Here is a 14,672-nt window from a genome sequence, read left to right as displayed (position 1 = left end):
TCCCCTGGCAGGAAATTTGCTCTCTGTTCCTAGTCTGGCTTACATGTGACTCTACAGTCCTGTTGTGGAAAATTACCTGTCTTCTGATATGCTCTATCCAGCTGTTAAGATTACAATTTATTTTAATCTTACATCCATCCCACAACGTGAGTGAGTAAAAATCTTTGTGTTACGACTCCATCACAAGGTACAGACATGTGAATTTAAAAGTCAATAGCTCGTAGAAAGAAGCTGTCCCGTAGCCTGTTGGTCCTGGCTTTAAAGCTGCGGTGGCGTTTGCCAGACGGAAGCAGCTGAAACAGTTTATGGTTGGGGTGATTGGTGTCCCTGATGATTTTCCAGGCCTTCTTTCTGCACCTGCTGCTGTAAATGTCCTCAATGGAGGGAAGTTCACATCCACAGATGTGCTGGGCTGTCCGTACCACTCTCTGCAGTGCCCAGCGATCAAGGTTGGTGCAGTTCCCATACCAGGTGGTGATACAGCCAGTCAGGATGCTCTCAGTGGTGCCCCTCTAGAAAGTCTTGAGGATTTGGGGGCCTAAGCCGAACTTCTTCAGTTGCCTGAGGTGGAAGAGACGCTGTGCTGCTTTTTTTTTTGCCACAAAGCCGGTGTGTACAGTCCAGATGGAATCATTGGTGATGTGTATACCGAGGAACTTGAAACTACTCACCCTCTCAGCTGCAGACAAAAGAGACAATGAGGTTTGGACAAAAAGTGGTGAGCTTGTTGGTTAAGTTCTCACCCTGAGTACAAATAGTTATATAAAAATCTGAAAGAAAGGGTGACGGGACAAGGCAAACAGGGTGTTTAAATGAGATAGTGGAAGAAGCAAAGACTGGATCTGGATGAAGTGGAATTAACACAGCAGATACATTCCCAACATCTACTGAAAGGAAGGTTTCAGGAGTTACTGATTATGAAATGAGACTGTGGGGCAGGAAGGAAACTTGAGGTGCCTCGTTGATGGTCTTTCTGTCAAGCATTATGGCCACGGACAGAGAGAATGGGAAGAATTAACGCGTTGAGTTATCGGGATCAGACTTGTGAACTGCACCCCAGTACTCGGCAAAGTTGTCATGGATTGGGTTTGAGGAGACCATGTACTCAGACACGGAGGAAAAGTGCAAGTAAATAGCCCTTTTGCCAGAAAGCTGTGCTTGGCATCTGGATTCTGCAGATTGAATGGTGAAGTGTCAATGACTAAATTTCTGATCTTGGCTTGGAGATTTTATGGAGCATTTCTGAATAGCAAGGGTCTGCCTTTAAGATAAAAGGTATTAATTTCACCCTACTCTATAAACGAAGCAATGAGCTGGTCTGTAATAATGCCACATGTCAGGGAGGTGCAGCTCTTTCGTGTGGGGCCCACTTTATCTTCCAAATCCAAAGAATTGGTTGCTCAGATTTACCTGGAATGATGGGATTCGCATAAGCATGGAGCCCTGTGGCTATGAAATATCACATCACTGTCAGAAAAAATGTTAAGATTTCCAAAGAGCAAGGCTAATGCTGGATAGTGTAATCATCAGCTCTGCATGACTTGTGGAGATAAGTGCTGGTACGGGACTGACAGATCTGTGTTTTTTACAGAGTTTGTTGCAGCTAAAGAAAACGACGAACAGGATGATGAAGATGAGATTGAAGAACTTGGCTGTAGTGAAGAAGTAAGGAAATATGAAGATATAAAGTCTATAAAAATGTTCTGCTGTTTCAAATAGCATTTACATTCCTTCATGTTGCCCCCCCACCCCCCCACCCCCGGCTCTGCTGAATGACTAAATGGTGAGAAATCCACAGCCAGGGCTTGTGGTCCATTTGGTGCCCGCAACGTTGGTAGAAGAAGTATGAAGTCCTGCATGCAGAGATTGAGGTGATAGGAAAGAGGTCATGACCTCAAAGGTAGTAATTTCTGCTCTGCTGAAATATAAAGCAGATGAATATGTGGCTGTTGATGTTAGAGGTAGGGTTTCTTATCTCTGAGGAATTAGGACATTTTCTTGGGGAGGAGGGACATGTATAGGCCAGACAAGTAGCACCTCATAAAGGAAGGGGACCAAAGAGAGATGGAAGAGATTCTAAATAATTATTTTAGCTATAGAGTAATGGTGGTTATCCATCATGTCTGACAATGACAGGAAACCTGCGCAGGCGAGTTTTTAAAGTGGAAAGGCCATTGTACTCTCTCGACCTCAAGTCCAGGTCCAGCGGTACAAGCACACAGCACAAACTGGGCTCTTCCTTGGATGCAGTGGATGACTGTGACGTCCTCTGTGCCTTGTCATGCCCTTTGCTCTCCATGTAGCATTGCGGTACCCCCTTCCTCACCATTGCTTCTCACTGCAGATCTCATCCACCCAGTGCTCCAGAGTTGACTTCGCATGCTAGTTTAGGCATGGTCTCTATCTCACTGGGGTATGAGGCTGCCAGCTGCCCTCACCTGGTTTAGCCCACCTGCCGAAGTGGAGTACCAGGCTGTGGCCACTGTCGCATGCAAACAGCTACTTGGAGCCACAGGTGAGAGCTGAGTGTCCAAAGGCGAGTTGTTGTCCTAGAATGGACATGTAAAGCCCCTTCATCAGATGTGCTACCCCTCCCTGTAAATGCCAAATAAATAAATAAATAAATAAAGGCATCCGTTAGTCTTGCGAGACCATGGATCTGCACCTGGAAAGTCTTCACTCTCCAGGGCGCAGGCCTGGGCAAGGTTGTGTGGAAGACCAGCAGTTGCCCATGCTGCAAGTCTCCCTTCTCCATGACATGATGCTGTCCAAGGGAAGGGCATTAGGACCCATACAGCTTGGCACCAGTGTCGCCGCAGAGCAATGTGTGATTAAGTGCCTTGCTCAAGGACACAGCATGTTCCCTCGGTTGGGGCTCGAACTCACGACCTTCAGGTCGCCAGTTCAATGCCTTAACCACTTGGCCAAAACACTGTATAAAGTAATACAGTACGGAAATAGGCCATTCGGGCCAACCTATCCATACTAACCTAGTTTCCCCCTCCAAGCTATTTGGCCCTGTTTGGATCATATCTCTTTAAATCTTGTACATGTATAAAAGTCTTTTAAGTGTTGTTGGAACCAGTAGATGCAGAATGTGATGTTATCCAGTTATCACTAGGGGTAGCACAGCAGTATACGGTCACCGTAATGCTATTACAGTGCCAATGAACTGAGTTCAACCCTGCCACTGTCTGTAAGGGGTTTGTATGTTCTCCCTGTACTGATGATACAAAGCCAAGCGTTCACCCGATTGTGGGGAGCATAGAGTTGGCAAAGAAATACAGGCAAGTTGGTAGATAGAGTATGGATGGTGTGAGAGAGCATGAGGGTACTCACTTTGGAAGGAAGAATGTAAAAGCAAACTATTATTTAAATGGGGTGAGACTCCAAAATATTGTGCAACAGAGGGGATTTGGGAGACTTTGCATTTAAAACAAAACATTGGTAAATGCAATGGATAATTAGGAATGTTGCGAAGGAATAAAAATGTTGCAGAGGATAAAAATACCGAGAGTTGTGAAGCAACCTTGCAGAACACTGGTGAGAGTGAATTCCAGAACATAATGTACTATTTTGGACTCTAAGGGGGATATACTTGTACTGGAGGCAGAGCAGAGACTCACAAGATTAATTCTTGTGAGAAAGTATGTAAACAGTTTAGCCTTATACTCATTGGAGTTTAGACTAATAAGAAGTACAGGTAATCTTATGAGATTCTCAGGGAGAAACAACAGAGTGGACTCTAAGAGGCTGTTTCCCTAGGGGGCTAACTAGAACTAGGGTCATAGTTTTGGAATAAAGAGACACCATTTTAAAGAGAATGATCTTCTTCCCTTAGTGTTATGACTCTTTGGAGAGAACACTTGGATTAGATGGAGGCAATGCCATGTGGTTGAAATCAGTTGAGAACATTGAAACCTGTTTTTTAAACTAAGAATGGTAGGGACCAAATGCCATTACGGCACAATGGCATTAGCCTTCAGAAGAGACAAATAAGTCATCCACTGGGCACAGTGTCTGGTAAATAGGCCATATCATTACTTGAAAATGAGCAGCAAGTTCTAGTCTTAAGTATAATCTCAATAATTATTCATCTCATGGCTTCTGTGATGTCTGAGACTCAGCAACTACCAGTGTTCACATCCAGAACAGTGCTGAAAAATTACAGGATGCACTTAGAGATATCTCAATCTAATTTGGTATTACTTAAGTGAAAGTATGACGTGTAATCCTGAAATTGTTTCATTTATTTAAGGAAGATGATCTAGAGACAGATCTATCCAGACTGAAGCCAAGCTCTGAACTTGACAGACCTGTGGAGGAGTTGGAACAGTACCAAAGGTTTTGCCCAGAACTTTTTGAGTATTTTCGGGTGAGTTCATAGTGCTTTCTAACACTCAGTTATTGCTATCTATGTTAAATCATGTTATTAAATATTTCATACTCTTAGTGATCAGAGTTTTTACTGGTTTGGAAGTCTAAATGGGAGAAGCTTTAGTTTCCAACTAGAGCAGGGGTTCCTGACCTTTCTATACCCTGGACCCCTACCATTATCTGAGGAGTTCGTGGACCCCAGGATGGATATGCCCAACCCTAAAGTCATTATCTATTCCTGGGAACATCATAAAACCTTGAAGCAAGATAAAGTTGTAAACTCTGACAATATTAGCTTTGTATTAGTGTTTGAACACAGCTACTCAGTGAAGTGAGTCCATCATATTGCTTTTTCTTGCTGTGCAATCCACTTCATTTGCTCACAACTGAACATGGTAGTCTGAAAAAGGACATATGCACAGACATAATAATATAACAGACCATTTCTTAACTGATTTTATTCTTACTTTCCTAATTTATTGTGTTTTATATGTGTCTTACTGTGCTTCACACCTGTTCCGGAAAAATGTTGTCTCGTTTGACGGTATACATGTATATAGTTAAATGACATTAAAAACTTGACTTGACTTGATTTATAAAAAATATATTCCTGGGACGTAATTATTATGTCCAAGGACACGATTTATTGCCCATTCAGAAATGGATTTATTATCACTGACTTGTATTCAGATTCAGATTACAGATTTATTTATCACATGTACATCGAAACCTACAGTTAAATGCATTGTTTGTTTTAACAGCCAACACAGTGAATTCCTGCATGGCTGAAATCCAAATGACATGATCGTCATATTTTTCTTGTCAACTTAATCTGTTTTTTTTCTTCAAGTAATCTATTGAATTTAATAGAAATTACCCCCTTGCATAGAACCATTTTGACTGTCCAGGATTGATGAATGTTTCTGTATAAAACGCATTATGCCATCCTTCAGATGTCCTCTAACATTTTACCTTACACCAGTGTCAGGTCTGATGGCCTCCACTCCAACAGCTATACTAATGCATTCTTTTATATGAAGTACTGACTTTCAGTTCCCGGGAACTTCATAAAAAGTTAGTCCCATTCAATGTCCCATACATAATTTCTTCAAAATTTTGACAAGCTTGCTGTTTCCTTCTACATTTTCTGTGCTCATATGGCCAGTCCAGGTGCCCCATCCTCACTCACTATTTCACTAACTTTCTGGCTTGTCTTCATAAGACCCTCCTTTGCTTTGGATGGTTTGCCTTTCTTTGTAATCTTCTTTTAATTCCTTTTCATTCTCTAAACCATTGTACTTAATTGCTTCTTGAGATTGCCACCATTAAAACACACAATTAAAATGTCATTTTTTTTACAGCAGTGTTGAATTTAATTGGTAGCATCCACAATTGTACCTATCCAGAAGCAGGAGGTGAGCCAGGGAGGAAATTGCTCTAAATGTGTACACAAAATGATACTAATTTAAAGTATTGTATTCATTAAACAGAATAATTTAGGTGTTTTAACTTATTTGGGTGGGGGGGGGGGATGCAAAATGTCATAAAATTCAGCTGTTGTAGACCAAGAGATATAGGAGCAGAATTATTAGGTAATTTGGCCTATCCACTCTGCTCCCCCATTCCTTCATGCCTGATCCATTTTAACTCTCAGCTCCAATCTCCTGCCTTTCCCCCACCCCACCTCACCCCCAATCCCTTCATGCCCTGACCAATCAAGAATCTATCAGCCTCTGCCTTAAATATATGTAAAGTTGCCCTCTACAGCAACCTGTGGCAACAAATTCCACGGACTCACAAATCTCTGGCTAAAGAAATTCCTCCTCATCTCCCAGTTGTATTTAATACTTTTAAACTGCCTGATTATGTTCCAATTCACTCACAACTTTTGAATAGGGATTTATTAATTTACTGAACAGAGTTGAAGTTGGGAGGTGTGATGCTGGGATCCCTTATTGCCCCCACTGTTAATTGAATTAGCATTTAAGGGGGTAGAACAAATTCTGTGACTACAAGAGTTTTTAATGCTGTTCTAAGTAGGAGTTTCATGTGCAAATTAGTCAAATATTAACTCAGTAGTGTAACCTCTGCCCTGTTCTTGGAGGAATGTCCCAGTTTTGTTTAGCTGAATATCAGAATCAAAATCAGGTTTAATATCACCGACATGTGTCATGAAATTTGTTGTTATGCAGCAGCAGTACATTGCAACAAATAATAATGAAAACAGTGAATTATAGTAAGTGTGCCTTCAGGTTCCTATACATCCTCCTTGATGGTAGCATTAAAAGAGGGCATGTCTGGGTGATGGGGGTCCTTAATGACGGATGGCTCCTTTTTGAGACTTTGATCCTTGAAGATTGCTTATTTCGATGCTGGGGAGGCTAGTGCTCATGATGGATCCGACAGAGTTTACAACTTTCTGCAACTTATTTTGATCCTGCGTAGTGCCCCCCCTCCCCATACCAGATGGTGGTACAGCCAGTTAGAGTGCTCTCCACAGTACCTCTGTAGAAATTTGCAAGTGTGACATACCAAATCTCCTCAAACTCCTAATGAAATTTAGCACCTGTTGTGCCTTATTTGTAACTGCATCGATCTATTGGGTCCAGGATAGGTCCTCAGCGAAGTTGACACCCAAGAACTTGAAATTGCTCACTCTTTCCACTTCTGACCCCTCTAAGGACTGGTGTGTGCGTGTTCCCTCATCTTGCCCTTTCTGAAGTCCACAATCAGTTCGTTGGTGTTTCACTACACTGATGTGTAGTGAAAGGTTGTTGCTGTGACATCACTCTACTAGCTGATGTATCTCACTCTTGTATGCTTTCTTGCCATCATCTTGAAATTCTGCTAACGATAGTTGAAATCGTTTCTTCCTCTGTACTTTTTTTAACCGTGAACTCCTTCCCACTACTCCTTCCAGTTAGTAGGAGGCTGCTGGGATGACAAGTTCAATCAGCCGTTAAGCTGCTGTTTCTGGCAAGTGGTCAGCTGCAGGGATGTAAGTAAGAAGATAAAGTCACTCAAAATTTAAATGAAAAGCTCACCAGGAGGGTACTGGGGCTTGTGATGGTGGGAACTTAATTCCCAGCAGTTGCTTGACAGTCTGACTGCACAAGGCTCTGAAAGGGAACCAGCATCTCTTTTGGGGCATGTGCTTAACACTTATCAGCGAGGTTAGGTCCTGGTCACCTCAATGCCTTACTGGCAATGGAGTAAATAGCAGCGCCAGGTTGGGACACCACAACTTTTTTTCTGTAGTAATGCTGTAGGTGGGCCTGTTTTTAACACAGAGGCTGACACTTGAACCTGGCAATGATGAAAAGCAGGTGAATGGTTTCTAATGCAGGATGGCGTGTGCCTTGGAGATGGTAACATTTCATTGTGCCTGATCCCTTGTCCTTCATGGTGTTAGAGCTCTTGGTTTGGGAGCTCCTGTCTCAATACCTGAATAAAAGCTCAAAGTAAATTTATTATCAAAGTACATATATGACACCATATGCTACTCTGAGATGCAATTTTTTGCGGCATTCAGAGGAACAAAGAGATTCGATAGAATAAATTAAAAACTGAACACAAGCAAAGAATGGCTAAACTGCACGCAAAGACTGACAAAAAACAATGCACAAAAGAAGTCCAACTGTGCAAATACAAAATAAAACTCAGAATAATAATAAATAAATAAATCAATAATCCTGTGAACATGAGTTATAAAATCCTTGAAAGTGGGTCCATAGGTCATGGAATCAGTTCAGTGTTGAGGTGAGTGAAGTTATCCACATCAGATCAGGGGCGTGATGGTTGAAGGGAAATAACTGTTCCTGAACCTGGGGGTGTGGGACTCAAGGCTCCTGCACCTTCTTTCTGATGGCAGCATCGAGAGGAGAGCATGGTATGGATGGTGGGGGTGGGGGAGGTCCTCGGTTATGGATGATGCTTTCTTGTGGCAGTGCTCCTTGCAGATGTGCTCAGTAGTGGGCAGGTCTTTTCCTGTGATGGACTGGGCTGTACTTTCTGTAGGTTTTCCCATTAGCCTTAATGGTTTGACATGTGGAATACCACAATTAGAGGAACTGGGAAGAAGAAGAGCCTGTCTGAAATACTACGGTACTGGGTTATGGACTGTCGTTTTTGATGGACTCCAGAACAAGGTCTTTTTGGGGGCTTTTGCTTGTATGGTGGGGGGTGGTTGATACTTTTGCGAGTGCAGGTAGGGGAGGGTCAATGCTGCTGCTTATGCATGGAGTGTACTTTGGGATTCTGATATTTCTGTCATTCATTTTTTAGGTTTTTTTCTGTTTTGTGGATGTCTGCAAAGAGTAAGAATTTCAGGTGGTATACTGTATACATTCTCTGATATTAAAGAACAAAAGAACCTAAGAAGTAGGAGCAGGAGTCGGCCATCTGGCCCGCTGAGCCAGCTCTGCCATTCAATAAGATCGGTGGCTGATCTGGCCATGGACTCCTCTCCACCTTTTCCCCATTGGGCAGAGAATTCCACAGATTCACCGCTCTCTGGGGAAAGCAGTTCTGGGAACAACAGAACCATTTGCACCATTTGACCTTCCAGCAACAGCCTAGTAGACCCATGGCGGAAGCAATGTAGCGGTTGATTCCAGAAAGTGAAACATTGGTCTCGATGAGTGTTTTAATGATTGTTACCTGTTGTAATTGTCACCAGGGGCACTGAAATTCCCATGAAGCGGAAGTTACAAATCAGGGCATAACATTAGCTGGTTGCTTGAATAGAATGTAAATCTCATAATCCTGGGGTTGAAATTGTATTGAAGTGAGGCATTCTGGTCTGCCTGTTTTGGGACTGCATGACAAAACAATGACTGACCTGCTGAAATCTGTTGCCAGGATACTGATCTGCTGCCCATCACCCTGTTATATTGTTTTAACTTGGAAATGATAATTTGAGGAAGTGTGAGATTGAGGTACTTTATTTTCAAATTAATGAATAATATAGAAATCTGTCTAAGCAAAATGTCATTGAGTTGGAAATTAATTAGTCCAATGGGGAGTCTGTGATGAGGATTCTGTCAAATTCATTTAAATAGTTTTCATGATTAGTTTCACTGTTGCCTGCAAAAACATTTATTCTTAAATTAAGTGCTTGCTATACTGCTTTATAATGAATCCAAGCAGCACAATTGTGGAGTCCGTTAATCAGAGTTAATTAGAATAAATTAAAGGGAAAAAAAGTTTGGTAGCATCTTACTGACGATTTCTTACACTAACAATCACAGTGACACAGACGTTTCTGCAACTGATAGTTCTGGGTAAATGTCCCTGGTTGGTTAAAAGAGTATTTTTATTTCCTTATTGTCTTCTGGTGAGTATTGTACTCTGTGGCGTGAACACTGGTTAGGGGAAATTCTGTGCGTTCTGGCCAGTGGACTGCCGAAACAAAGTCAAAGTCAAGTAAAGATTATTATTAGAGTACATACATGTCATCACATACAACCCTGCCATTCTTCTTCCTACGGGCATACTTAGCAAAGCTATAGAACAGTAACTGTAAACAGGATCAATGAACAACAAATTGTGCAAATGCAAATATAAGTAAATAGCAATAACTAACGAGAACATGAAATAACAAGATAAAGAGCCTTTAAGGTGGGACAATCGGTTGTGGGAGCACCAGAAATAGAATGGGTGTCGATATCCCCTTTTGTTTAACAGCCTGATGGTTGAGGGTAATAAAGGCTCTTGACCCTGGTGGGTGTACCTTCTACCTGATGGTAGCAGCAAGAAAGGAGCATGGTCTGGGTGGTGAGGATCTTTGATGATAGATGCTGCTTTTTATGGCAATGTTTCACGTTAATATGCTCAATGGTTGGGAGGGCTTTACCTGTGATGTACTGGGCCGAATTCATTACCTTTTGTAGGATTTTCTGCTCAGAGGCATTGGTGTTCCCATACCGGGCCGTAATGCAGACAGTCAGCACACTTTCCACCACACATCAATGGAAGCTGGCCATGTTTTTGATGACATGCCGAATCTCCACAGACTTCTGAGGAAGTAGAGATGCTGTTGTGCTTTCTTTGCAATTATATTTGTATGATGAGTCCAGGACAGGTTCTTTGAGACAGTGACAACCAGGAATTTAAGGTTAATGGACCTCTCCACCTCTAATCCTCTGATTATTGGCTCATGGACCTCTGGTTTCCCTCTCCTGACGTTTACAATCAGTTCCTTGGTCTTATTGAAATTGGGTGAGAGGTTGATGTTATTACACCACTCAGCCAAATTTTCAATCTCCCTCCTCTATGCTGACACCTTTGATAGATCCCACAACAGTGGTGTCATCTGCAAACTTGTTTATGGTGTTAGAGCTGTGCTTAGACACACAGTCATAGTGTGCTGTTGGAGATTGTGGAGAAGATGTTTTGGCCAATCCGAACTGACTGGGGTCTGCAAGTAAGGCAATCCAGGCAGGAGCGTGGAAGAGATGGTTAGATACTTAGAGCAAAGTAATATATGGGACTGTGAAGAGAAAGCAACCTAATGGAATTGTTCTTGGATTACCTTGGACAACAAATTGCTCTCCAGAACAAACGATATATGGTCCATATGCTGTAAATGCTGAAACATCAGCAGTCAGGAAAAGCTGCTTCCCCTCTACTATTCGACTTCTGAATGGGCGTTGAACCCATGAACAGTACCTCACTATTTTTTAATTTCTATTTTTGCACTATTTATTTAATTTAACTACTTAATATAAATATACTTACTGTGATTCACGATTTTTAAAATATTGTTATGTAGTGCATTGTACCGCTGCCGCAAAGACAACAAATTTCACAGCGTATGCCGGTGATATTAAACCTGATTCTGACCTGTAGCCTATAAACACAAGAGATTCTGCAAATGCTAGAAATTCACAGCAACAAATACAAAGTGCTGGATGAACATAACAGGTCAGGAGGCATCTATAGAAAAGAATAAGCAGTCAACATTTCAGACCAAGAACCTTTATCAGATCCTCTTTTCTCTCTGTGACCCCCATACATCCCATGTATTGCCAACAATTTGCTTAGGACATTCTAAAATCATTCTCCATGAACTCCTGTGTATTTTTATTAGGCTGAGATCACTTGAATGGAGTATGTATACGCAGTGTGTGTGTGTGTGTATCTTTTCAGTACTGAGTGAACCACATTTCATGACATGTTGTATGGTTTGTTTCTTTTTTGTGCGTGGAGGTGGGGAAGGGTTTGGTATTTTTAGAAAAACATAGAAAACCTACAGCACAATACAGGCCCTTTGGCCCACAATGCTGTGCCGAACATGTATTTACTTTATAAATTACCTAGGGTTACCCATAGCCCTCCATTTTACTAAGCTCCATGTACCTACCCAGGAGTCTCTGAAAGGACCCTATTGTATCCACATTCACCGGCAGCCCATTCCACGCACTCACCACTCTGTGTAAAAAAAAAACAACTTACCCCTGACATCTCCTCTGTATCTATTCTGTATGTTTTTCTTTGAATGGGTCCCATGGTTCTCTTTATTTCATGGCTATCTGGAGAGAATGAATTTCAGAGTTGTGTACTGCATTCACACGTTGATAACGGACCCTGAACCTTGACTCAAGCATAAGAGAGTACAACATGAACAGGCCCTTTGGTCGACAAAGTCATGCCAAACCAATTAAACACTTAACTAGACAAATCCTCTCTGTCTACACAATGTCCCAATACCTCTGCTCTCTGCACATTCATGTGCTTGTCTAAGAGCCTCTTAAACGTCTGTTATATTTCCCTTCACTACCACCCCTGGTAGTCCAGGGTCCTGGAAATTTCTGTATTTAAAAAGAAAGAAAACTTGTCTGACACATCTCATACATTGTTTTACCAGCTACTGTTATTATCTAGTGGTGTACTGCCACTGGTAAAGGGTGTTTGTTGGTGGTTTTCCAGTTATTTTGCCTTGGTAATCAAGAGAAACACAAAACAACAGATGGACAGAGCTGTTTTCCGAACTTAAAGACTTAAGGTCCCAGATATTGCTAGAAACCATGCAGTAAATCACTCTTCAACAATTTTCTTTTGATTCTCTAAGTAATTTTAAAAATATATTTATATTCTGATTACTGCAGGATTCAGACTCAGACGACCTAAGTCTCAGTCAGGACAATGCATCATGCTCTATGTTCTTCACAGCCCTGCATCAGAAGGATTCCAGAGAGTGGGGCCAGGACGGCGCTGGGGAAGTTTCGCCGAGGCAACACAACTCGTTTAGGAGCAGAAGAACCCGTCAGAAATCTCCATCTCCATCTGGCAATGATGTGGAGAATGGATCCAGAGGACTGCCAAGGAATCACTACACACACCCAGCTAAACCGGGCAGAATGAACCATTCGAAAGATAAAATGAGCCAACTCCGTTTGAATATACAGAGGGGTGGTGTAGATCTTTCTAGAATAAACACAGATTTACAGAACACTGAAGCTCAGAGTACTGCTGGTGACGAATCTGCTGGATCCTTCGATCCTAGCTGGGCCATTGGTGGCAAACATGAGAATGAGAACACTGCAAATAAGCTTTTAAAAATGTGTAAAGAAATAACACCCTTCCATGACCCGTATATTTATACCATCAAAGCAGAGGAAACCAGATCAGCAAGTGATTACAAAACCCTGGCGTTTCCAGATTACTGGGGTCATACGCCACCCCGCTATCAGGAGCCTCTGATGGGTCAGTGGTGTGGAGGTCAAAGGTAAGGCGTTAATACTATGAAGTTACTTTGTACTGTTTTAAGGATGATAACTCTTTTAAGGATGATATGTCCCTCTGGTATTCCAATATTCCCTGTGATCCCTGTTACTCCTGTGCAGTATGCAGCCAAACATAACTAAGGATGCCCCATTCTTCCTGTATCATGGAGACAGGCAGGTTGGTAAAAGCTCCTTTGTCCCACTCATCCCATTTTATCAACCCCACTCTCTTCCCTTGCCCTCGAGGGACAATTTACAATGGCCAATAGACCTACCAATCTGTACATGTATGGGATCAGGGGTCAAAGTGAAGCAGGCAGATGAAACCCATGCTGTTACAGGGAATATATGCAAACTTTGCATAACACCTGAGGTCAGGATTGAACCCTGGTTGCTGGTGTTGTGAAGTGGAATCTCTACCAGCTGCTCCACAGTGCTTACCACTACTACTCTATTGTCTGTTCGGTGTCAGAATTGGGTTTATCACTGACGTGTTGTGAAATTTGTTGTCTTGCAGCAGCAGTACAGTACAATACATAAAATATGCTATAAAGTACAATAAGAAATGTATATTAAAAATTAAATAAGTCCTGCAGAAATTGTGAGGTGGTGTTCGTGAGTTCATTGTGTAATGTTTTGTAATATAAAAACTAATTGAAGGAAAATACAGAGCCTGGAATAACTTTGTATGTTCTTAGTTTTTCTTTAAGTGAGCTGTGCATGTATAACGTGGTGGCGTAATGACGTTTGCCATTTATGTACTTTTACATATAACCTGCAATGCATTGTGTAAATAACAAATAATTCTTAATCTAACAATATATTTACAATATTACTGAAATATTAAATATACAGCACTTCTCCCTCTTTAGCTATAAACTCCAAGTCAATATAGAATGCATCTCAACTTGTATATGTAATATTACATATACAAATACAAGTTGAGTTGCATTTGTAGCTGCATCCACGACTATCAAGGAATTTGAGCCCATGAATGGTCCAGCAGAACGTACATGAATCCTCTGCTAGGGCAATGTGGGCCATTCCTATGAATGGAGAGGCACTGTTCTTGGCATCTTCTCTTGATGTGTTGGCATCCCAAACTGTGCATGGAGAGTTGCTCAGACTGCTGATATATCCCAGGCCACTAGACAAAGCTTCAAGCCAACGCTTTCATTTAGACCATGCCCAGATGACTGGCATGAACCTCCTCCAACACTTATCTTTCAGCTTGGATGGTACAACAACCCTCAATCTCCACATAAGGCAACCCCCATCAAGGGTAAGATCATCCCATCACTGGTGAAACCGGGGGAACTGGAATTTCTGCTGCACATTCCAGCCATTTTGCATGACCATGTAGACCTGAGACAGTGTGGAGTTTCACTCTGTATCTTCTCTGCCTTAATCCGGAGACTTTCAATTTGCATTGAGGAGAATACGTCAAGAGGAGTATACTGTGTTGTAAAATTTCCAGATATTTCCTTTCCCAAGGGTAAATGATTAGCTGTCCTCTTGAATTCGAACTTGTAATTGTATCCTCCAAGAAACAGAGCGCACCTCTGTATT

The 14,672-nt window shown here is 41.8% G+C and overlaps 1 protein-coding gene across 3 annotated transcripts in view; it reads left to right on the top strand.

Moving 5' to 3' along the window:
• agbl1 (AGBL carboxypeptidase 1) overlaps window positions 1-14,672 on the top strand; it is a 248,374-nt gene that overhangs the window by 38,108 nt on the left and 195,594 nt on the right. For all 3 annotated transcript variants that reach the window (XR_011889055.1, XM_072278140.1, XM_072278141.1), the window contains exons 9-11: window positions 1,592-1,665; window positions 4,259-4,375; window positions 12,486-13,105. Coding sequence is in view for 2 of the 3 variants with exons in the window: in XM_072278140.1 (XP_072134241.1) it covers window positions 1,592-1,665; window positions 4,259-4,375; window positions 12,486-13,105 (811 nt within the window). In the remaining variant the exon portion in view is untranslated. The remainder of the gene's footprint in view (window positions 1-1,591; window positions 1,666-4,258; window positions 4,376-12,485; window positions 13,106-14,672) is intronic.

The sequence above is a fragment of the Mobula birostris genome, chromosome 14, assembly GCF_030028105.1.
Source record: "Mobula birostris isolate sMobBir1 chromosome 14, sMobBir1.hap1, whole genome shotgun sequence".
Taxonomy (NCBI): Eukaryota; Metazoa; Chordata; class Chondrichthyes; order Myliobatiformes; family Myliobatidae; genus Mobula; species Mobula birostris.
This window is presented reverse-complemented; position numbering and strand designations above follow the sequence as displayed.